This window comes from Phyllobates terribilis, unplaced genomic scaffold (genome assembly GCF_046119375.1).
Source record: "Phyllobates terribilis strain yellow unplaced genomic scaffold, ASM4611937v1 Scaffold_4__5_contigs__length_816908805, whole genome shotgun sequence".
NCBI classification, from domain to species: Eukaryota; Metazoa; Chordata; class Amphibia; order Anura; family Dendrobatidae; genus Phyllobates; species Phyllobates terribilis.
Window position 1 is genome coordinate 112,188,292 of NW_027362764.1, and position 26,075 is coordinate 112,214,366.

The 26,075-nt window shown below is 42.5% G+C and overlaps 1 protein-coding gene across 3 annotated transcripts in view; it reads right to left on the reverse strand.

Annotated features, from left to right (window-relative positions):
- Positions 1 to 8,138: 8,138 nt before the first annotated feature.
- DNAJB6 (DnaJ heat shock protein family (Hsp40) member B6) overlaps positions 8,139 to 26,075 on the reverse strand; it is a 115,464-nt gene continuing 97,527 nt past the window's right edge. For 2 of the 3 annotated variants that reach the window (XM_073677687.1, XM_073677686.1), the window contains 2 exons: positions 13,824 to 14,021; positions 8,139 to 8,720 (listed from right to left, as the gene is read on the reverse strand). In XM_073677687.1, the coding sequence (XP_073533788.1) occupies positions 8,638 to 8,720; positions 13,824 to 14,021 (281 nt within the window). In that variant the 3' untranslated portion in view covers positions 8,139 to 8,637. The remainder of the gene's footprint in view (positions 8,721 to 13,823; positions 14,022 to 26,075) is intronic. The other variant, XM_073677685.1, reaches the window with a different exon arrangement.

The following is a 26,075-nucleotide window of genomic DNA, read 5'->3' on the forward strand; positions in this document are numbered from 1 at the left end:
GATAATGGGACCAATTCATCAAGTTTTACGCCAGCAAAGTGGCATAAAAACTTACAATATTTTTGCACAACGTATAATTGCACTTATTATTTTCCGACTTTTGGCATTTTCATGCCAGTTTGAATGAGCTCTTCCGAAATGGGCTGAGCTGGGGAGGAGCCGGGGCGGGATGAGGCATGGCCATCCAATTCATCAAAACTGCTGGCATTTTGTACAACACAAGTGCTCCTCCAGTCTCTGGACTTTCCCTCATCTCATTTAGCTTTACTATACAGGATTCTTAGCTCATGATTTGGTTTTCCTATAACCATTATTTAAATAATTGTTGTTTTTTTCCATAATTTTTGGAATTTATTATCACATCATTTATTGCTTGAGGCTATTTGTGAATCACTATTGTCTGTTGATAACTGTGCATTATTAGATTATTCTTCTCTATTTATATAATTTACTTTGATAATTCATGGTTCTTTCAAGACATTTAAAACAATGTATGTAATACTATTTGTGCAGTGATACTTTTTCTGGTATTATCCCTTCATTGAATTTTGGGTATATATTGCTTCACTTAATTATTACTATATTTGCATTTGAGCTCTTTGACCACAAATCTATATTGGGGGTGTATTTGTCTAATTATGCCTTGTTGATTATCCTGGGACCTATTTGTATCTGGCAGATGAGTGGAAGTGGTGGCCTTATTGTAGAGACACCTCATTAGTGTATTTATAGCCCACTGTTTTTTTTTCTACTTTTTTAAATTTTTATTATATGTCATAAAAATGTTTACATGGTGATCCAAATGCATTTTGCATACTTCTTTTCTCTGACACTTTTGTATTGCTTTAAAGGGAATCTGTCAGCAGGTTTTTGCTACCTCAACTGAGAGCAGCTTGATGTAGGAGGAGAGACCCTGAATCCAACGATGTATCACTTAGTTTATTGGGTGCAGCCGTTCTGATATAATCAGAGTTTTTAGATTTAGCAATGAAGCAGAGCAGAGAAAGCTAACCCCACCCACATCAGGCTCTCTCCATAGACAGTGAGCTGCTTACCACAGAAGGGGGTGGAGTCGTACCAGGGCACAAGGCCAAGCTAGTCACAGCAATGTTAATCACGAGGTGATTAAACCTCACCATAAGTAAACAACAGGACATAGCTGGACATGTGACACATCCTTGAGTTCAGTGTTTTAAAACCTACCTCATGCTGTCCTCAGATTACATAGTAAAAACCTGCTGACAGATTCCTTTTAAGTATGTGCTTGGCTGATCCAGATTTACTTGGTTGTGCCCTTGGTTACTTCCTTTATTAGGCATTTCTGGCACAGCACATGAAAGCACATGTCACTCAGAAGAGCCGCCAAATTCATTAAGTGGCATGCGCCTCTTAATGAATTTTCTGATTTGTACTCCAAGAAGACTGGTGTAGTGCGAGCGTTCACTACCCCAATCTTAATGAATCTGCTCCGATGACTTTTTTTTTATAATAATCAAGTGGGGGCCAATAAGGTTACCCCAACTGGATCATGCAGCTTGCACATGTATCCTACCCTGTTTAGTCTATAACATTTTCCAAACTCCAGTCCTCGGCCCCCAACCAATCATGTTTCAGGACTTCCTTACCGATCATGTTTCAGGACTTCCTTATTATTGCACAGCTGGGAGAACTTGAGACAATTTCTGATGACTTGATAGTAATACACAGGTGATGGAATTATTAAGGAAATCCTGAGAACATGATCTGTTGGGGGCTTTGAGGACTGGAGTTTGGGAAACGCTGGTTGAAGATGGCTTAACGATCATACAAAACAACCATTGTTTTCAATTTTGTGTCAATGATATTTCCTCAAAAATTGTAAACTATGAGTAGTGAGTAGGGCCCTCATCCTAGTATTGATTTGTACTGTACTGTCTGATTGGTGTTTGTACATTTACCCTCTGAAATGAAAAGGGGGTCTGGATCCTGACTCTGATCCTTAAATTAGTCTCCCTAAATGTAACTGACAGCATGTCTAAGGGCTAAGTATAAATCGTCCCGAGATAGGCCTGCAGTACACAGACTGGCCGGCGGCTCTACCGATGCGAGTGTGACAGTTTCATATAATCTATGCAGCTGTCACACTTGAGTTTGGAGAGCCACGGCTAGTCAGATTTATACAGCCGTCTGACTGTGCCCTTACAGTCCTACGATAACAGATTGTACAGTACACAGGGTATTAATCACAACCTGGGAGGTGTAATTTGAGGATCAGCGGTAGGAGTAGCGAGTTGCGTATGTAACGCTGAGGGATAAAACTAAATTCTTTGAAATTCAGATTCATATTATACCTAAACTCAATAAATTAGTATTATAATAAGTTTCACTAAAGACCTCAGGGACTTTCATTGTTCTCTGTATGAGTATGTGTCAAATCTAGAAAAAAAATATCAGCAGCAGGCCTAACAAGCTCAGAAAGGAGTTGTCAAGTGCCAAAATAGGCAGAAATGACTCCATATCAACTCCCAAACTGTTGTTTAAAGCAGCACTCACATAAGTATTGTTGTTTCGGCGCTTCATGGATTGGGTTTGAATAACCTTGAAATCAGGAGCACAAAAATGATGAAATCACATTTATGCCAGAAGTCACAGGCAGTGGACATTGTGTGGCTGACGGAAGGCTCTAAAATGTGACCTTGCACACAGCTGTCCTGGCAGGAATGGTCTACTGCAGCGAGTGCCTTCCACACAGACATCTCCAATTACTGTACCAACCTCAAATGACAAAATTACATGTGAGCAGCCTTTGACTGGCTCTTTGCAGGTAGCTCCATGTCAATCAATGGAAGAGTAAAGCAAAGAGGTTTGTACAAAGATCAATATAGGAGTCAGGGACCAATGTAGACAGTTTAAATTCTTATTTCATAAATCAGTAGCAAGCATGAAAATAAGCAACTTTATAATATATATTAGAGAAATCTGGTTCTTTCTCCTCCTGGACTGAACATTCATTCTCAATTCATGAGTAAAATCTGTACTAAATAGGGTTTTTTACTACTAATTTCACCCCCTTTCATATGTTCTAATTCTTCCTATCAGTTTTCTAATACACTCCTATTCACCTGACCTTCTCCTATAAGCGCATCTCTATGTGGGTCATCTAGTCTTCTTATGTGATTCTGGCTTAGCTACTTCCAATCTGGGGACCAAAATCAGACTCACTGAGCAGCGCGCGTCACGGGTGGGGTGGGGATAACTGAGTGACAGCACTCTGAGCAAGCATGTAGAGATCAGACTTCACTCTCTTCCTCTGCCTGGACCCTTCCGATGCTTTGGAGTGCTGTGCCTTCAGCTGACAAGTGCTGCATTGTGCGGTTGATCATTGAAAAGGATATCTCAGGGCTTGTCAGCTGAAGCGATGGCTCTTCAAAGCATCGGCAGTCAGTCGGCGCCACGCATGACCGTGCTCAGATCAGGCTTCACTCCCCTCTCTGTTTGGATCCTGCCGAAGCTTTGAAGTGCCGTCCCTTCAGCTGACAAGACCTGTGATATGCTTTCTAATGAGCGGCTGCACGTCGCAGTGCTTGTCAGCTGAAGGCACGGCCCTCCAAAGCATCGGCAGGATCCAGGCAGAGGAGTAGAGTGAAGTCTGATCTGAGTATGCATGCTCAGACTGTTGTCACTCACAGAAGTAGCCCCCACCAATGACGTGTGCTGCTCATTTAGTCTGATTTTGGTTCCCAGATCGGAAGTAGCATTTCCAGAATCACAACAGAAGACTAGATGATCGACAGAGATGCACTTACAGGAGCAGGGCAGGTAATAGGAATATATTAGAAAATTGATTGTTAAGAGTTAGAACATATGAAAGTGGGTTAAATTAGTAGTGGAAAACCTCTTTAGAAAAAACTAAATTTTACCATTACGGAGATAGGACATGACAGTTGGTGCTTTTAAAATTCTATGGAGACAGGAAGGGGTGGAGGCTAGTGTTAGATGCAGACATTCTGCTACAGGTTTACCTGAAAAAAGTTGCAATTCTCTATGGAACTTTATGAGAACTGACTGCGATCCCCTATCTCAGTAATTTGAAAATCTGTATTCACTCAAGGCAGATTTTATCCATGAATTAAGAATTTAGAGAATAAACCTTAAAAGGTAGCTTAAAACTAGAACAGGTGGTCAGAAGATGCGATACGTCTTGGTTGACTTAATTTAGACAAATATTTTGCATCAGAATTTTAGTGCATAAGCCACACATTTTTCAAAACTGACTAGTAAGGCACAACAAAGCATGGCATGTACACCAGGTTTTTGTCACAAATTGAGCCGACAATCTGCATATTTAGCTGAAATCTTCCCCCAAAGAACAGAAGCCATTTCTATTTATTACCTGGTCAACATTCTATAACTATGTAGTCACTATGTGACGTCTCTACTATCCTATATTGACAAGCGATTTTAAGTTGTTCGGTAAGTAAATAAAAAAGAAACATTAAATAAATTTAGTTCATAAAACATAAAAGTCATATAATTTTTGAAGTGCTTGGCAATATTGAGAAGAAGTAAGGTATTACTGGCTGACACATGCAGACTGCATGCAGAAGTGGTTAATCGATTAGTCAGCACTAAGGAAGTGGTAACTACCCAGTTTGGAAATTAATATAGATTTCTCTTTAGCCACATCATCAAACGTGTATACTGAGGTCATAGAAGATATTTTTATTTCTCTTACAAAAAAAAAAAAAATGTAAAAATCCTGTCCACATCCAATTTTAATCTGTTAAAGGGGTTATCCTGGACTATATTAGTTCTTAGGTGCACAGTAAAAATGCGCTGATGTCCACAGAGCAGCTGCTTCTCTTCTGCTCTGCTGACTGGATCTGGCTGCTGATGTCACGCTGATTGGACAACCAGCTGCCTAACTGAAGGAAGCCGGCTGTCAATCAGAATGACACTGGCAGTCACGCCCCATCCACAGAGCAGCCCGGAAGAAGAAGAGCTGCTCTGTAGACCTGGAGCAAATGAATCACCGGAAGGAATGGTCAGTGACCGCACTTAGCTGTGCCGGAAAGAACAGTCAGGTAGTTAACCTACCTGTTTAGTTTTTTGGTTCATAGAAAAAAAAACAATTTAATCCTGGATAACACCTTTAATTAATAACTATTGTTCCTTTTTGGTTTTAGAAAACGAGCTTGAAATCTACAGTTTGTAACATATTCAGACCATCTCTGCCACTTGCTTCTAGCTATTGCGGCATTTTATCCATAGTGACCCTGTGGCAGTGATTTTATCCATAGTGACCCTGTGGCAGTGATTTTATCCATAGTGACCCAGTGGCAGTGATTTTATCCAGTGACCCCGTGGCAGTGATTTTATCCATAGTGGCCCCGTGGCAGTGATTTTATCCATAGTGACCCCGTGGCAGTGATTTTATCCATAGTGACCCTGTGGCAGTGATTTTATCCATAGTGACCCTGTGGCAGTGATTTTATCCATAGTGACCCCGTGGCAGTGATTTTATCCATAGTGACCCCGTGGCAGTGATTTTATCCATAGTGGCCCCGTGGCAGTGATTTTATCCATAGTGGCCCCGTGGCAGTGATTTTATCCATAGTGGCCCCGTGGCAGTGATTTTATCCATAGTGACCCCGTGGCAGTGATTTTATCCATAGTGACCCTGTGGCAGTGATTTTATCCATAGTGGCCCTGTGGCAGTGATTTTATCCATAGTGGCCCCGTGGCAGTGATTTTATCCATAGTGACCCCGTGGCAGTGATTTTATCCATAGTGACCCCGTGGCAGTGATTTTATCCATAGTGACCCTGTGGCAGTGATTTTATCCATAGTGGCCCCGTGGCAGTGATTTTATCCATAGTGACCCCGTGGCAGTGATTTTATCCATAGTGGCCCTGTGGCAGTGATTTTATCCATAGTGGCCCCGTGGCAGTGATTTTATCCATAGTGACCCCGTGGCAGTGATTTTATCCATAGTGACCCCGTGGCAGTGATTTTATCCATAGTGGCCCTGTGGCAGTGATTGTCAGTTGCGGTAACATGAAGACACACGATGAATCTCTCAAAATCTTGTTCATCATGTTCAAGAATCGAGATAAGGGAAGAGCAGTGGCCATGAAAATTAAACCAAATTGGTAAGTTTGAGGATATTGCAACATTTTTTATATCTTTATTTTTTAAGCCCCTAGAATCCCATTTAAAACCGGTCATGGCACATAGTGATGATTAACGGATCTTTCCTGCGGCATAAGAGCCGAGCATACGTGATCTAATTTACTAACAATAGAATAGAGCATGTGACTTCTTTCAGCGTTGTTTCACCCATTGGAAGTAATGGGCGGTGAAAAACACGCTGAAAAAACGCACCAAAAACGAAGGTGTCAGGTTTTTCAGCGTTTTTGTTCAGTGTTTTTTTTTGCCAAAACCAGAATGAGATTTTTTTTTTTTCACTGAACTTTATGTACATGCATAAAAGACAAATGGACAGTGAAAAAAATGCACCAAAAACATACCAATAAACAAGCAAAAAAGCAAGAAAAATCCTGAACAAACCTCCTGCCAAGAGATCAGGTTTAAAAAAAAAAATGCTGAAAAAAATGTAAGGTGTGAACATAGCCTAAAGATCACTAAGACACTCAGGTTTCATAAAAGCAATTATTATATTGCGGTTATCGGGGACTGATCAGAAGATTTGTTTTTTTTACACCAAAGCAAAACTTATAAATGGGTACCAGAGGGGTTTGGAAATAAACAGAGGTAGAATCTTACTAATTTAATGCCATACTATCTCAATGGTATTGAAACCAGAGACCTAAAGATCAATGAAATAAAAAAGAGAATTTTCTGGCCCAATGACCAGATTTCTTCACACAATGCAGGATAAATTACAGTATAACATCCAGTGCTGTGCATAAGACCGAGGGTCTAATGGCAAAAATTAATTCCCTGAGTATACCCACCATACAAAGCCCGTCATCCTTGGTACAAGGGTGTATTCCCTTACCTATTGAGATGTGAACCATGTGATTTTTGTACCCCCATTTGTCAAAATGTCCATGTGGAGACGGGGTAGTGCTCTTTGGGTTAACACCTCGGCAAACCTGAGCTATGGCCCCATCTCTAAGCGCCCCATTCTACCTGCCACCCCGAGATGAGAGATGTTATAGTGGGAACATTTTTTCTTGTAATGACTATTTGGGTATCGGCCCACCCACTCTATGTATTGCGGCACTAAACTCTTAGCCAACTTCTGTCCAGACGATGATTCTATCATCAATTGGGCAAAACTTTCATTTCCTGTTAAAAAGTCAGCCGACTTATGATTGTTTTAATTACTTACAAACTAATGTATTGCTACCCAAAATCCATGCATGACCAACAATCGTAAAGAGGTTCTTTTTATGATCACTATGATCCAGCTTCATAAACCAATAGCGATCAGCTTCTAAAACCAGAAAAAGTTGCAGCCAATCATAAAATTCTACTGTCTAAAGAAAATGTAGTCTTATACGCGGCCATTCAAATGAATGACTGTCAATATAAAATAGATGCACAAGTTGGGTCCACCATAACTGAAGAGCGTTTTGGCTAATAAATCTCTGTCCTGCCTTATAAAGGATGTTAGTGGAACCTTCCCACTAAGGCTGATTTCACACTGAAATACGCACGGATCGTTATACTTGGTCCGACCACCAGCTCTCCTACAGTTGTTGTCCACTACTCGGACAACTCCTTCTCTGCCCCGAGAAAGCCAGGGTCGACATTGGTGGAACGGCGCCCGCACCAGAGGTGTGCGTAGGTGTTATTATTTTACTTGGAGGAAACATAAGGATTGGGAAGGGGTTGTCCGTGTACTGGACAACCCCTTTAATTATATGAGGCTCGGGTCAGGAGACCTAGCGGTCAGGCCCAGTATTGTGATCCAATCACAGTCCACATTTCACGGGCCTGTGAGACCAATTAATGACATCCATGTTTAGAAATCTTTATAAAACAACCTCTTTAAGTGTTAGTTTTCAACAAATCACCTAATTAGACGAAACAGTCACATACTAATGTATACCCACCTCACAAAATAAAAACACAGACCGTATTCCACATGAACCAGTGTGGCACATTTATTTCCAAGGCAGGGTACACAGATTTTTATTTTTAACAAGCATGGGCAAACCTGTTCTACTGCCAAACTAAAAATCCTTTACTACTAAGCATGTTATATACGTTTATGTACCGACTGCTTCATACACTAAAAAAAAAAAAAAATGAAACAAAAATTTCTAGTGCAACCACAATATAATTTAAACCCCTCAAAATTCTGTAAAATAACAAAAGCATTGAACCAAACTCAAGGGCACCGCAATCTATCCGACATCCCGTGAATACGATTCCCTGTGCTGAGCAGGTTTACATTTGCTGATCACAGTGTAAAGATGGACCAGCAGAGGGAAATTAATTCACAGTGTGCAGAACGATGGGCCACCAGCGGCAGGAGCCATCTCTACAAATTTACTTTCAGTCTAATAAAGGTGAGAAAGCTTCAAATAAAAATTATATATATACAAAAACAAATAGGTGTTAATGTTGCGGCCATGGAACGGTGGTGCTCTTCGGTGTACGGTATGTAGATCATTAGGGTCCACGTTAGTGGTACGGTTTGGAAGACTTGATTTTCTTCTGCTCCTCTCGGTGCTTCTGCCTCTTCCTCTTGCTCGCTTCTTTAGGTCCTGAGGAAAAATGGTCTATGAACAACTTTGACAGGTTGTAAAGTTTATCATCTACATTTACGGAATATTTGTTGAAAAACACTGGACATTCTTGTCCTTAACGTCCATTAATTCCAAAACAAATCACCAGTAAATAACCATCACTTTACTTATATCCATTGTACCAACCCCCTGCAGTCTAAGCCGGTAGTGATCTGTAAAATCCATTAAAAGAATCCTTTTGTTTAAGTTTGAGATCCAGCCCAATGTTAAATCTCTTTGTGAAGGGATCTGAAGATGTCAAATGATGATGATGGAGAAATAGGTAAAATATTAACTCAACTTAAAGGTAACCAGCTGGACGTTGTATGCTGCAGTGTCTGAGAACAGCATCTGATACAGGGGTAAAAGTTGTGCTCTAATCTACAAAGTTGTGATTTGGAGGAGGATTTTTGAGTAAAAAGCACAGTAAGTCTTAACAGGACTCCTGGAGAAAGACAGTAAGACTCCTGCTAACCCTACTCACACAGGTTGATTGACATTGCCTGTGCGGGTGGGGTAAGCAGGACTCTTACTGTCTGTTCTAGGAGTCCTGTTAAGATTTACTCTGCTGAGATTTCCTGCTTCAAATCACATCTATTCATGTATGTGATTTGGAGCAGGATTGTATTATGTATGTATTATGTGGTTAGAAGAGCAGCGCTGGGGTCCTGGGTTCAAATCCCACCAAGGACAACATCTGCAAGGAGTTTGTATGCTCTCCCCGTGTTTGCGTGGGTTTCCTCCGGGTTCCCCAGGTTTCCTCCCATACTCCAAAGACATCGAGATAGAAAATTTAGATTGTGAGTCCAATAGGGAAAATGATGAAGTCTAAAGTACTGTGGAATTAATGGCGCTATATAAGTGAGTAAAATAAATAAATACAATTTATCACAGTGCTCAGCTTTTCTCCTTTTTTCATATGCTACTTAATCCTCTATTAGATACAATTTAAGTCAAAAGTTTTGGCAATGAAAAGAAAATCTGATTTTAGGACCTTTATAATGAGATTCCCTGGTTCGCTGGTTACCTATGCTCTTCTAAGCAATGCTGGCTCTGGTGTGATAACTGTGGGCCAAACAGCATCTTCCCTAGCTCCACACAGTCCCTCAAAGCAAGTGAAACAAGGCTTTGTTATTTCCTGGTCTATATTGACTAGTAGCACACTAAAGAAGCTGTGCCAACCAATTTCTTTTTTCTTCTTGCATGTAATTGTTACTAATTGCTGTTTGTATCTCCTTCTTCAAAATATTTGTCCAGGGTGTGCATGATGGTACATGTGCCAAATCTGTCAAGTCACCGAATGTTTTTTGGGAAATGTAATGTAGATACCGGCTCACAAAGCGAAGTTCTGTGGTCTTCTAAATCATATACAACAGTAATAGGTAATTAAGAATCAACCAAATGGTGACAAGGAACCAGTGTGAATAGACTGAAATGGCGATAGAGAGAAACCTAGAAATCCTAAATCTATGCTCACATGTCCATTCGGACAATCTATTTGTCTCTTCTGTTTTGAGAAACAGACTAACGGAATAATGTCAAAATCTGATCCTTTTCATAACTGATATAATTAGAAGCAGAAGGACCCCAATGATTATTATCGGGTCTGTTTAAGTTCCTTTTTGTCTTTGTTCTTACAACAGAAGAAAAAGCAAATCATGCAGAACTTTTTTCTTCCATTCTAAAGACTGAAACATAAAACGGAACAAAGACGGACCATATAATAATCTATGGGGTCCTCAACTTCTATTGGCATTGGTTAGGAAAACAATTTTTGACATTAATTGGATCTCACTCAGCAGATCTGAAGGGGGCGTTCCGTCTACACGGGCGGAGCGGCTGGGCTTATAGATTAACAGCCACACTCATGATGTGACGTTAGTGCTGCAGCCAATGCTGGATACCGGAGCAGAGACTCAGAGCTGGATTAGGAGACCTTAAAGGGGTTGTCCACTACTAGGACAACCCCTTCTTGATCTAAATGTTTGGCCCTGATAAAATGAAAAAAAGCTTATACTCACCTCCGGTGCCATTCCAGTGATGTCGGCACTCGCGGTCCCGAGGCTCCCGTGTGGTGTTGCGACACGTGAGCCTGGCGCCCAATCAGCGTCACTGTCTTCGCCTTTGCACGAACTGAACATAAAGAAGAAGTGAGATATCAGCTGCAGCCCATACTTACTCTTAATGTTCGATTCGTACAAAGGCCGGGGACAGTGACGCTGATTGGGAGCCGGGCTCACGTGTCACAACAGCTGCATGAGAGCGAGTGCTGACATCGCTGGAACGGCGCATTTATCGGGGTCAAATGTGGGGTATGAAAGGGGGTTGTCCAAGTAGTGGACAACTTCTTTAAGTAAAAAAAGATCCGTTATTTTACAAGATTTTCTGAATAGGGACAACCCCTTTAATTCAATTTTTCTGCTGCTCAAAATGTAACAGAAAAATAGAACGTTCGAACAGTAATGTGAACATAGTCTAACATGAAAAGGGAGGAAGATAAATCACTTCCTTTTTTTTTTTTCTTAAATGGAGATACTGTCTTTAGATGATGTGATAGTCATCCACTTCCATAGTGTTCTCACAACTCAATGGATTACAATATGTCATGCAAGGAGGCATTACTGGGATTTAGGATAAGTGGAGGCAGCATTGCGAGTCGTTGCTTTTTTATGTCGTCTTGCAGTTAGTATTTCCGTTACGTAGTCATACGTACAAGCTTATGTCCAGAAAATACATATACAGGCATCTTACATAAATATGCATCTTCAATAAGGAGTTTAAGAGGCAAAGCAGAATATATAACTATATCAAGTGTGAATCTGCTCTCTGCACCTGGGAGTTTCGTGGCAAACATTGCAGCCTGGAGTATCACCTGTCGCTGCTGACTTCTTATGAGGTTAGTCAGCGTCCCTTAGACTTGTTATATGTTCATAGAGAGAAACATTCTAAGCAAATGGAAGATAAGAGCGGACGGTGCAGCTCTAGGGGCGAGACTTATGTCATGGTAAGAAACGGAGGATGCACAATTCCAACATGGATTATTAAGGTGGGATTCAGAAATGGAGATATTTGAATATAAGAAGCCAAAACTAGAGGAATCTTCATTGATTAATTAATGCAGCCAAAAATCTGTAGATAGACTATGGGATGCAGATTGTGGTACCACGACATGCATTACATACAATTTTGCCACACTTTTTGTGTTGTTTGTAAAAGAACAACTGTAAATATAGTTAACAATGGAATATTGTGGTATATATATTTATGTGGTGTTTTTCCTGTAGATGTATGTCGCAGAGTCTGTGCCACAAATATGCTGCTACTTACAGTATAATATTTATGGAAACGTTTTTCTAAACCTCTTACCAGAGAAGCGGATGTGAATGGGAAAAACATTCTACAATCACATCTATAAGTAATGTAATGAGTGGTTTGTGAATTTCTCCCAGATCCACAGCAAAACCATTGACTTTTTATTTAACCTCCTTACAGATTCTGCATGAAAATTCTGCAAAATCCAAACTGCAGATTGTTTGCATATTTGCTGTGGAAATTATTCACAAAAAAAGATGCTGCATCTGGACCTTCACTTAAGGTGGATGTTCCTACGGTTTGGCTTTTTAGCAGCGAAAAAACTGCACTGAAACGTGCGCTTTATTTAGTTGCATCTTTCACCCTTTGCATTTTAAGTCCACACATTGCAGGTCAATTTCAGCTGTCAATTTCTTACAATATCATATTCTGCAAGTCTGCAGTGCATCTGTCCTGTGAGAGCATACCCTTAAATTCTGTGCTCACTGATATCTTAAAGAAGTCCTCCCATAAATATATTTTTTAATTTAATCTGTGTGTACATGCATGTAATGTAGTGTATTAATATACTAGCCTACCGCCGCTCTCCCTGGTGTCCAGCGCCGTCACAGAATGCCTTTGTGGGTGACTCAGAAGTGACTTTTACAATGTAAGTCTATGGAGTGTTAGAACAAGGCTCCATATACTCACATTGTAGAGCATACATACATAGAGCATAGAGTGAGCCAGGTAGTGTTAAGTGCGATGATGTCACTGAGAAGAGGAGCAGAACGGCGCTGGATCCCTGAGAAAGCGGCGGAACGTCAAGTTATTAATAAACGCACACTACCCTACATACACAGATTTAATGAGAAAAACGTTCATTGGAGGGATTATTTAATACCTTATAGTGGTCGGATCTTTGTTTTATTGAGTCCCCTATACATGTATAAGTTTAGGAAAACTTGCAGTCAGCCTGTGATGCTTTACATTTCTGCTTACATTGGGGATTTAATTGTTAGGACAACTAAAATATATACGACCTATTTAGATGGGTTGATAGTCAGAAAATGACATTTTGTAAGTTCCATTTAATCAGCCTGTCTAAACAGGTTGAAAATCACCCAACGAATAAGTAAAACGCTTGTAGGTCTGAAAATCATTGGTATTGGCAGCACATAGTCCTGTGTAAACTTAAAGAGGTTAGCTACTGCTTTTTTTTTTTTTATTGTTCATGGCCTCGGGATAGACTTAACTATAATGGCCACAGCCGGGTGCTGTAGATCCACTCCCCCCTATTCACAGGAATAGTGGATGGATGTGCAGTAACAGGCCGCGGCCACTATAGAAATGACGGAGCTGTTGTGTTCCGGCAGCAGTCAAGAACTTTAATCTGGCGCCGGTAACAGCTGATTTGGGGTGGTCAGGTGTCGCACCTCCACCGATCAGATATTGATTGCCTATCCCAAGGATAGGTCATCAATAAAGTAGTGGCCAACCTCTTTAACTTCCTGTGAAATCATTATAAATGGATTAGTGTAACGCTATAGGCTGCAGATAAGGAGGACAATATCTGTAGAATATGCTTAGGAACACTTGAACAAGAAGTTATGTTTCTGACAGCTGTAAAATCCATATGTTTATCCTCACTGTTTGCACACATGGAAACCTGTTATTACAGCAGGATACAGCAGTGTTTGCAGCTTTTCTTTGGCAGCGTTGTGCATTTACTTGACTGACTGATACACAAATCATTATCTATAACTTCCTCTCCACTCTCTCTTTGCACACCTGAGGAATAAAGATGAGAATCCCCGAAGAGGTTTGAGCCTCGCGGCCGGTCCTCCTCCTCCTCATCACTAATGTAGGTGTGACCATGTCGAGAAAGGCCAGTAGATTTGTGAGTTCTGGAAGACCTACTGCTTGACGGCAAAGCATTCTGTCCCCGACGTCTGCATTCTTCTGCAAGGCCTAGTTCATCGGCTACACCTATCGAGAAAAAAAGCAGGAGAGAGAAGGGTAAAAGCTTAGATGGATCATATCGAAATGTTGTGGGAGAGGATGGAAACCAAGACTTTCAAGGATCTTCACAGGTGGCCTGAAAAATCTGCCATTTAAATGAATCAGGTTATAATGAAAGTTTCTCATTTGATCCCCATAAAAATACTAATAAAACAATAAATTGTACAGTAAATAAATGTAAAGCTTACACAATTGTCTAAACCAGGCGTGGGCAATTCATTTTCCAAAGGGGCCACATGACAGACTGTGAATGTTGTGGAGGGCCAAACGAATATGCTGAAATTAATTCTGTTCAATATTATCAACATATTAATTATAATTACTATATTAATAACTATATTAATTGTATCATGTAATATTGAGCAGAAATAAGTATGCTGACATCCCCCTATATACCGTTTGAACCTAATGCAGCGCCTTCTATATATCGTATGTGCCCCCACACAGCCTCCCCATATACAGCATGAGCCCCCACACAGCCTCCCTATATACAGCATGAGCCCCACACAGCCTCCCCAACTACAGCATGAGCCCCCACACAGCCTCCCCAACTACAGCATGAGCCCCCACACAGCCTCCCCATATACAGCATGAGCACCCACACAGCCTCCCCAACTACAGCATGAGCCCCACACAGCCTCCCCAACTACAGCATGAGCCCCACACAGCCTCCCCAACTACAGCATGAGCCCCACACAGCCTCCCCAACTACAGCATGAGCCCCCACACAGCCTCCCCATATACAGCATCAGCACCCACACAGCCTCCCCAACTACAGCATGAGCCCCACACAGCCTCTCCAACTACAGCATGAGCCCCACACAGCCTCCCCAACTACAGCATGAGCCCCACACAGCCTCCCCAACTACAGTATGAGCCACACAGCCTCCCCAACTACAGCATGAGCCTCACACAGCCTCCCTAACTACAGCATGAGCCCCACACAGCCTCTCCAACTACAGCATGAGCCCCACACAGCCTCCCCAACTACAGCATGAGCCCCACACAGCCTCCCCAACTACAGCATGAGCCCCACACAGCCTCCCCAACTACAGCATGAGCCCCACACAGCCTCCCCAACTACAGCATGAGCCCCACACAGCCTCCCCATATACAGCATGAGACCCACACAGCCTCCCCAACTACAGCATGAGCCTCACACAGCCTCTCCAACTACAGCATGAGCCCCACACAGCCTCCCCAACTACAGCATGAGCCTCACACAGCCTCCCTAACTACAGCATGAGCCCCACACAGCCTCTCCAACTACAGCATGAGCCCCACACAGCCTCCCCAACTACAGCATGAGCCCCACACAGCCTCCCCAACTACAGCATGAGCCCCACACAGCCTCCCCATATACAGCATGAGCCCCACACAGCCTCCCCAACTACAGCATGAGCCTCACACAGCCTCCCCATATACAGCATGAGACCCACACAGCCTCCCCAACTACAGCATGAGCCTCACACAGCCTCCCTAACTACAGCATGAGCCCCACACAGCCTCCCCATATACTGTATGAGCCCCACACAGCCTCCCCATATACAGCATGAGCCCCACACAGCCTCCCCAACTACAGCATGAGCCTCACACAGCCTCCCTAACTACAGCATGAGCCCCACACAGCCTCCCCATATACTGTATGAGCCCCACACAGCCTCCCCATATACAGCATGAGCCCCACACAGCCTCCCCAACTACAGCATGAGCCTCACACAGCCTCCCTAACTACAGCATGAGCCCCACACAGCCTCCCCATATACTGTATGAGACCCACACAGCCTCCCCATATACAGCATGAGCCCCACACAGCCTCCCCATGTACATCCAAACATTCCGTACACATGAGAAAAAATAAATAAATCACATACTTACCTTGCTTTCCCCGGCGCTGTCTCTGCTCCTTGCGTCATTGCATCAGCTGTTTCACACGCTGATTGGGGCCAGAGTCCCCTCCTACACTAAGGGCCCCGTCACACTAAGCGATGCAGCAGCGATCCCGACAACGATACGACCTGTCAGGGATCGTTGCTGCATCGCTAATACATCGCTGGTGAGCTGTCAAACAGGCAGGCTCACCAGCGATCAGGGAAGCAGCGATATCGTGGAAAGAATCGTTCCACGATGTCCTGCTCCCGTTACCAGCCTGCTGCAAGCAGGAGCAGGCTGGTAACTATGGTAAACATCGGGTTACTAAGTGCGCGTGTGCCCCTAGTAACCCGCTGTTTACCATGGATACCACTCTGCTACGGTGCGCGAGAGCCTCCGTGCACCGTAGCAGAGTGGTATCCATGGTAAACAGCGGGTTACTAAGTGCGCGCGTGCCCCTAGTAACCCGATGTTTACCATAGTTACCAGCCAGATCGTTGGTCCCGCTGGTCACACACAGCGATGTGTGCTGGCCAGCGGGAGGCCAACGACCAAAAAATGGTCCAGGACACTTTGCAACGATCAGCGACCTCACAGCAGGGGCCTGATCGTTGCAAAGTGTCACACACAGCGACATCGCTGGTGAGGTCGCTGGTGAGTCACCAAAACCGTGACTCAGCAGCGATATCGCTAGCGATATCGCTATGTGAGACGGGGGCTTAATGCAGTCAGCGGTGACAGCGAGCGGGCTCGCTCTGTGCAGCCCGTGGACCACTGTCTTCAGCCCCTCGGCTTTCTCGGTCTGCGGGTCGGACTGGAACAGCCAGAGGGCCGGATGTGGCTCATGGGCCACACTTTGCCCAGGTCTGGTCTACACCAAATATATCGGTACAGATGGTGGAGATTGAGATAAGTCAAATAAACACATTGATACCCAGTACATAGTAAAAAATAAATGGTGTTATACACAGTGCTGGGCTAGGGTGGTTTGGAACTCGTGGGCCCAAGCTATGTTGTCAATAAGGATCAATTTATGATAGACCATAGGGGCAAGTCATTGGCTCCAAAGTTAGCTTTATATGGTGTTGTCTTCTCCTGGACCTCATAGGACTTATCAGGTCAAAAAACGGGGCAAACGCATTGTCTGAGGGGGTCAGTCTAATCACGGATTGTAGGTGTGTGTTTTTTTTTCAATGGCCTCTCACCCTGCCAACTGCTATCCTACTTCAAAATAGCTGTGTGTTAGTGGGCTTCTCTTCATTTGGGAAAATATTCTGTCTCATGCGTAAAGCCTCAACAACTTATAGGGTAGTTAGTGCCAATGGGTCAGCAGGATTGTGCTCAGTAAACTACATACACTGTCAGACAGGCAACATTACACTGATTAAAATGATACCTTGGTTGATGAAATCTGTCCTGTGGTTCTTGTGTAATCTTTACTTTCAGTTTGGAGATAATGATATGCTCGTGCTCCGGGGCGGCCTGTGGGGGCACTCTATCTGGTGCTCTGCTTACATATTCATCTGTATTATTTATGACGCCTCACTGTGCCTTCACTGACCTGCCTTCTATTTTACATAATGCATCTAGTAGTTTAGGACTAGGTAAAATAGCAGGCAGGTCAGTAAAGGCACAGAGCTGTCATAAGAGCATACAGAAGAATAAGTAATCAGAGCACCAGATAGAGCGCCCTCCACAGGCCACCCCAAAGCACGATCATATCATTATCTCCAAACTGAAAGTAAAGATTATACAAGAACCACAGGACAGATTTCAACAACCAAGGTATCATTTTAATCCCCTGCTTACTTAGAACGGCCCACTTTCTTCAAAACGGCATTGTCGTTTGTTTTAATACAGCACTTGTACTGAGGAGAAAGGCTCAATGGGCATCCAAAAAAAAAAAATAACTAGAATTGCCCACTACATTGTCTTACTGCTCATGAATAATCAATTTCCTTTCCTAACAACAAAAACTGTGTTACATTTACAGCACAATTGAATATTCTCTTTTCAAACAATCGTCCTTGTTACGACATCTACAAGCAAGTGGTTCAATAAAGAAGCCATTGTAATATAATATTACCAGAGTGACATTTGTCATTGTTTCTCTAATCATTTTTTTAGGTCGTCAAAAGCAGAGGATTTTCCGCAGAGGCGATTTATTTGGATGAACCTGAGAGGCCTCCTAGTTTCTCAACAACTTTTAATTTACTTTTATCATTGAAACATGATGGACGATAAAATTGTCTGCGGGTCAACGCATCATTGTCCATTCACTTTGGAGAGAGAGTTTCTATTGTCTTTCGGCAGAAAACACCTTAATCTTTCTTATAATGCTTTCCATTACTATGTCCATACGGTTTGACCACCATATCAATTGTAAGAGGATGACCGGGACGGTCATGCGCCTCTTCCCTCTTTATGGACATATCGTTGTACTCGGTGTTTATATACGAGTATGTATGTGACCTCATGTCTGATGTTTTCTTTATAGGGTCAGTATAGGTTACGTATAGATAGAGTATTAGATCAGGAGAAGGGTACAGTGCAGTGGTGGGCACAATAGTTTAGGATAGAAACAGTTAATGTGGTAGCAATAGCTCCAGTGTAAGAGGAGCTGGAGTAGTAACGGGGAAGTCTGCCCAGCAACCTGAGGAGGACTGGTGATTGGCCAAGTCAAAAGGGGGAGGAGTTTGGGCCGCCAGGGCAGAGCAACGGTTTTTCCTGTCAGTTAGTTAGAGTCTGAGGGAGAGATGTGACAGAGCAGTAGTTGGAGGTCCAGGGGGCACAGAAACCCGGTCCGACCAGCAGCAGAGGAACGTTAGTCAGGAACTCTAAAACGACTTTCCCTTAATGGTCGGGGCCTACGGTGCACAGGAGTCAGCAGAGTAGCTTGTCTCAAAATATTCCCAGAAGGGGAAGTCGGACAGGGAAATAGTACAGAGGAAATGGAACGGGACTCTTAAAACTGCGAGAGTCTCAGAGGCTAAAGAGGTCGACTATGGAAGGGATAGCTCAGGACTAACTGACATTGAATATTAAAATATGCTGTGCAATGAACTGTGAACCTGGAAAAGGATGTACCCAATACTGCAAGTTCCCTCGTGTTGAAGTTGGACTGTTAAGTAAAGGGTTTTTTTATGAAATAGAGTGGGAGTCCCCTATTGTGTGTGCGGTGGTTCCTGAAGTGGAAAAACCGAAGACCGAGATCTGCGACCAAAATGTGAATGTTCTGCACCACAAGCACAGCACAGAAGAATGGGGACATTAGTCTTTGTCAGGGAGCCAGGGTGTATGAACACAACAACGGTCCCTCGCCACTACTACCACCCTGCACTTCTCACAAAACAATTTTAATACATGACTTGTGTTTGCGCTGTTTTTTTATTGTACATACTGCCTTCTGTTATGCTAACTTTATCATAAGGCCCCATACTTGGAGCTTTTTTCACTACTTGTATCACGTGCACGTTTATTGTACCGGCCTGATGAAGATGGCAATTCAGGGTCGAAACTTGTAGCCTGAATATCTTACCAACAGAGAAACCTTGAGCACTTTTGTCCCCTGGACAGTCGAGAGCAGCAGTGTCCATGGCCTGTATTTTTTTTTAGCCAAACCGTTGTGTACTTGTCCTACCATCGCTCCAGATATAAGCAGCAGCTGACAGACCACAATTCCACAAGCCTTTACACCAGGGTGAACCTTGCACAACCCCAAAAGGCAAGTGTACTCACTCCCAACTAATATACATACATCTCCACCATGTATTGGGTTTATTGTGCTAAGAGGAGCCATAACTTGTCTTTTTTTATCTTTTGCATCAACTATTCCTGGTAGATATGGAGGATCGCTAACTCACATCTGTCAGATGTGTCCTTCAGTCCACATGTCCAGTAGTTATCCGTTAGAATGGAACCAGTAGCAATCAGTTGATAAAAAAAGTGGTGCAGACAACTTTTTTTGTCCGGCAAAAAATAAATAAATATGATTTCAACTGGATCTGTTTTTTTTTTAACATTTGTAACATTTTTGTTTTAACATTTTTCTACCATTTGAAACTGATCCAGAAAGCTAAAAACGGGTCCTTTTCAAATGAAAGAAAAATGGATGGCTAACTAATGGATCTGTTTTCCATAGACTTCAAAATTTACAAAAAAGGATCCAATGGAAATCAGTTTTTTTTTAAGCTGGACAAAAAAAGTTGCGTCTGCACAATTTTTTGTCAACGGATGACTACTGGACATGTGAACATAGCCCAAGTGTTAAAATCGGTCCTCGAGAGAAGCCTTAAACTAAAGTCAGACAAACCTGTTGGCCAACAGTCTATTTGAATAGGGGCTTCCAGGAGGCTGGCAGCAACTCATGTATAAAGCACAGAAGCACTCAGTAAAGCGAGCGCGCCTACGTATGGAGGAGTCAGGAGACATAGGTGCTGGCCGATTGGCCAAGCCCATACATAGCCATCTATGGTCTAAGGCAGAGGTCCCCAACTTTTCTGACCATGAAAGCCACCTACAGCTATGAAACAGGGTCGCAAGCCATATTCAGCTCCTGCCCCACTCACAGTAGTGATACCCAACACCCCCCATTACCGGTATAATGACAGCAAAAAGCTTTTACGCTGAAATCACACAACAGTATTCCAAGTTCCAGGGTTTCCCATCTTACCCCTGTTAACACATACAATATCGGTTCTAACGAGTTCACATACAATGTGACTGTCAGGCGCAGGCTAGAAAAATACCTATAATATCTAATGTTTGCAATTTCAGTGCTCTAAAAGTGATCAGTGACCTTCATAGGGATGTAATAAAAGAGACTACACATAATCAGGTGCAAAAAAAACCATTTACTTAACCTGGAGGGAGGGGATTTCCTCACAATCGGGTGAGGAAGGAGAAAAGAAAGTAAAAGAGATGTGCCTGTCAGGCCTATTGTATGTGACAGAGGTTTAAGATCTGCTTTTCTGTGCAGGGCTACACACAATAGTCACCATCTAGAGATCTACTCTTAAGGCTATGTGCCCACGATGCAGAATTGAAGCAGAAATTTTCCGCAGCATTTCTGCATGTCCTTGCCAGTAAAAACGCATGTGGATTTTACACGCATTTTTTAAGCATTTTTACTTGCGGATTTGCCATGCGTTTTTCAAATGCATTGTGTAGTCAGATCCGCATGCGGAAACTCACAAATAATGGACATGCTGCGGATTTTTCCGCAATGATAATCCGCAGCGGAAATTTCCGCAGCATGTGCACAGCACATGGGGATTATCATTGGGGACCATGGGGCACGTATTACCAAGCATTTTTAAAGCATTTCCGCTGCGGAAATTCTGCAGCAAAAACGCTAGAAAAACGCATAGTGGGCACACAGCCTTATAGGTCTTTCCTATATCTGGTGCTAATTCAGAAAGCCGGCAGACAGTCGCGAGCCACACATCACGGGCCCCTGAACCACATGTGGCTCTCGAGCTGTAGGTTGGGGACTCCTGGTCCCTTTCATACCGGAAGAAGCAGATTCTTATAGTATACAGTGGGTATACAGCTTTTACCAAGTATAATTTATTAATTGTGAAGATAATGCACAAGCAATAAAACTGATTATTGTAGGAGTGTTCTTTGCACTTGTGGCTCATATCTTATATAACACTCTATAGAAATCTCATGAATGATTAACTCGCAAGCAAGATAGAACAAGTTTCACTTAATCAGTAAAAATGGGGAAAGATTTCCTTAGAAATGTAATAAAATAACTTATGAAATCCAGACAGTGTTGAACGCTCAGGTAAAGCAAGAAGCAATGCCCCAGGGGGTCAAGAGAGCTGCCGACTGAAGAGTCCGTGAAACTTGTGCATGAATCATCTCATTTCTCAACATATTCAATATGCAGAGTAAGATTTCACAGGGCGTGAAAAAGATCTCAGTTCATACAACAGAAATCTAATTACCTAGCTGTAAAGAATGCCGAGCCATTGGCTACAAGGCGGGTTTTAGGGCAGAATTTATTCCAGTTTTGAATGAGTTGAAGCAAATGAAAGCACTAATGATGCGGATAGATGGGTAAAATATGAACAGCAAGACCCTAAAGGTTGCATTTTCATGTTGATATATTAGGTTATGTCCAGAATTTTGAGGCTTTTTTTATGTTTTTCTTGAATGTTTTCTGTAAAAAAAATATATATATATTTTTTTTTAGCCCCCCCCCCACATTTTGTTTCCGCAAAAAAAAAAATTTTCTTAAAAAGGGAAAAAAGAACATTTTTGGAGGCAAATATGCCTCCAAAATGCCCCCACTCCCATTGACTTTAATTGTGGAGTATGGAGTGGCTTCAGAGTGAAAAAGGTCTGAAAAATGGTCTGCATCACTTTATTTTGAGGTTTTTGGAAACCTGAAGCTGTTAAAAAAACAAAAGCGAATCTGCTCAGAAACAGTGTGAACATAAAATTATGACTTTTCCAAGGGAAAACTGATTCAAGAAACCGCTTTAATGTCTCAAAAAGCTCTGAGTGAACCTTTCGCTACTTATTTCTTTTATTTGTAGCTGCCTACCTTATAATAAAGTGGCTAAAGATCTGATTAAAATGTTCTTTTCCTTTTTTCTCCGTTGTGGACATATCTTCTACTGAATTCTAGACTGTGCCTAATATGTCAATATCCCTGTTAAAACAAGGAGGTGTTAACTGATATTCTTCAATGGATGTGTTTACTTTTTCCAATCATTAAAAGGCAACGTTAAAAAAAAGAGCAAACGACCATGAACGATGTCAAAGCCAGGCTTTTTCAGCATGATCTGATGAAACTGATCTCATGCTGAGAACTCCACACTTCCATTGATTCCTGTTATTACAGTGCCGGGGAAGAAGAGCTGCAGAATGAGAGCGCTACTGCCATGAAGAGCATTGTGCAAGCAGTGTTTTTCACAAACAACCCTCTCTGGACATACTACAGGTATTTGTCAATATGGTCATTCTCCTTATTTTCCAATACCTGTAGTAGTTTAAAGGCGTTGTATGTTACAAACGTTGTTCACATGATGTCCTCTCTGCTCTTGCGCTCCCATGCAGCTCTCCTAGTTCTGTAATGACAGAAAACGATGGGGAGCGAAGGCGTAAGGCCACAGCCCCACTATCCGTACATGGTCAGTATTTTTTCTCAGGAATGGGAGTCAAAACCAGGAGTGGTTGATAAATGCAGAATTGGTGACTTGTTTCTATTACACCTTTTCTCTGATTATTCCTCACTTGGTTTTGGCTCCCACTACTGAGAAAAAATACTGACTGGATACTGACCAAATACTGATAGTGGGGCCGTGGCCTTAAGATGAGAAAGTCTGTTTTTGTTATTCTCAGTGAGCATTTTCTTTTTTTCCCCCCTGCATGAATCTATGTATACACAGTCTTTTTGCTCAGTTTTTGTAGCAGAAACTGAACTGTAACTCGACGTTCGACAAGTTTTGAGATTTAAAAGGAGGATTTGGAGAGTTTCTGCTCCAAAAAAACCTCAAAAAACTGTGCACATGGCCTGACACTGCCCTCTTATGGCAAATAAACACCCGCAGGGCAAAATCTCTATTAACGTCCCCTTGGTTGAAGGGGAAGTTGGCATATTGGACTAAAATTCAGAAGCCCATAAGTCCACAATGGAGTGGAGAAATAAAAAAGTTTCAATCAGAGCTTTCACCACTTTATAATAAAAGGGGCAGTTATAAATAAAAAGATTGAAACATCTTACTTATTAAAAGGGCTGTCCGGTCCAAATTGATAAGTGTGCAGTCACTCTCTATGTGACTGCAGACTTATGAATCCCCCCAGAGCAGGCACTGTGCACATTCATTGGTTTCTGAGTCGGGATCAGAGTATGTATGAGTTATACATACTCTCGGGCAGAAGCCTTCTAGTGGGCGTGGCCTTGCTCCATACACTTGTATTGAGCGAGGCCGCGCCCCATTTAGTGACATGGCCAACTAGTGGGCGCAGCCTCGCTTCATGCAAGTGTATGGAAGAGAGGCCGTGCCCACTGACGGGAGTATGTACAACTCATATATACCCTCCAGTCCCGACTAAGAAACCGGAGAATCCTCGCAGCGCACAGTGCGTGCGCTGGGGGGATTCGTAAGTCTCCAGTCACACAGGGTGACTGGAGATTGATCGATTTGGACCGGACCCTTTAAGGCCATCTACCACCTGCATTGTAAAGTTATGACACATCCCTCGCAGACTTTTATAGGCTCCTATTGACATCTACAGTGGGTACGGAAAGTATTCAGACCCCTTTAAATTTTTCACTCTTTGTTTCATTGCAGCCATTTGGTAAATTCTAAAATGTTCATTTTTTTCTCATTAAAGTTCACTCTGCACCCAATCTTGACGGAAAAAAAAACAAAAACAGAAATGTAGAAATTTTTGAAAATTTATTAAAAAAGAAAAACTGAAATATCACACGGTCATAAGTATTCAGAACCTTTGCTCAGACACTCATATTTAAGTCACATGCTGTCCATTTCCTTGTGATCCTCCTCGAGATGGTTCTACTCCTTCATTGAAGTCCAGCTGTGTTTAATTAAACTGATAGGACTTGATTTGGAAAGGCACACACCTGTCTATATAAGACCTCACAGCTCACAGTGCATGTCAGACCAAATGAGAATCATGAGCTCAAAAGGAACTGCCCAAGGAGCTCAGAGACAAAATTGTGGCAAGGCACAGATCTGGCCAAGGTTACAAAAGAATTTCTGCATTACTCAAGGTTCCTAAGAGCACAGCGGCCTCCATAATCCTTAAATGGAAGAAGTTTGAGACCACCAGAAGTCTTCCTAGACCTGGCCGTCCACCCAAACTGAGCAATCGTAGGAGAAAAGCCTTGGTGAGAGAGGTAAAGAAGAACCCCAAGATCACTGTGGCTGAGCTCCAGACATTCAGTAGGGAGATGGGAGAAAGTTCCACAAAGTCAACTATCACTGCAGCCCTCCACCAGTCAGGCCTTTATGGCAGAGTGGCCCAACGGAAGCCTCTCATCAGTGCAAGACATATGAAAGCCCGCATAGAATTTGCTCAAAAACACATGAAGGACTCACAGACTATGAGAAATAAGATTCTCTGGTCTGATGAAACGAAGATAGAACTTTTTGATGATAATTGTAAACGATATTTGTGGAGAAAACCAGGCACTGCTCAGCACTTTCCTAATACAATTCCAACAGTGAAACATGGTGATGGCAGCATCATGCTATGGGGGTGTTTTTCAGCTGCAGGGACAGGGCGACTGGTTGCAATTGAAGGAAACATGAATGCGGCCAAGTGCAGAGATATCCTGGATGAAAACCTCTTCCAGAGTGCTCTGGACCTCAGACTTGGCCGAAGGTTCACCTTCCAACAAGACAATGACCCTACGCACAGAGCTAAAATAACAAAAGGAGTGGCTTCAGAACAACTCTGTGACCATTCTTGACTGGCCCAGCCAGAGCCCTGACCTAAACCCAATTCAGCATCTCTGGAGAGACCTGAAAATGGCTGTCCACCAACATTTACCATCCAACCTGATGGAAATGGAGAGGATCTGCAAGGAAGAATGGCAGAGGATCCCCAAATCCAGGTGTGAAAAACTTGCTGCATCATTCCCAAGAAGACTCAAGGCTGTACTAGCTCAAAAGGGTGCTTCTACTCAATACTGAGCAAAGGGTCTAAATACTTATGACCATGTGATAGTTCAGTTTTTCTTTTAATAAATTTGTAAAAATGTCTACACTGCAGAGTGTACTTTAACGAGGAAAAAAAAAACTTTTTAGAATTTACCAAATGGCTGCAATGAAACAGCGTGAAAAATTTAAAGGGGTGTGAATACTTTCCGTACCCACTGTATATGTCCCCCCGACTTCATAAAAGCATTGTTTCTAGGAGAAAATATCTGCTGTAGAGATGCGCCATATGGCGGCACACTTTGTGGGTCCCTGTGCACACTTTATGAGTCACTGTAGAGGACTATGCATATCTTAATTGATTAAAACAGGATCTACGATACACTGGGCTTCAACTATACAAAAGCGACTATTCTTGAGCTCAAAAAAAGGTGTCTGATCATGACCAGGAAGCCAGTGCGAGACACAACTAGTAAGAAGACAAAAGGTGAGCAGATCCAAGAGTCAT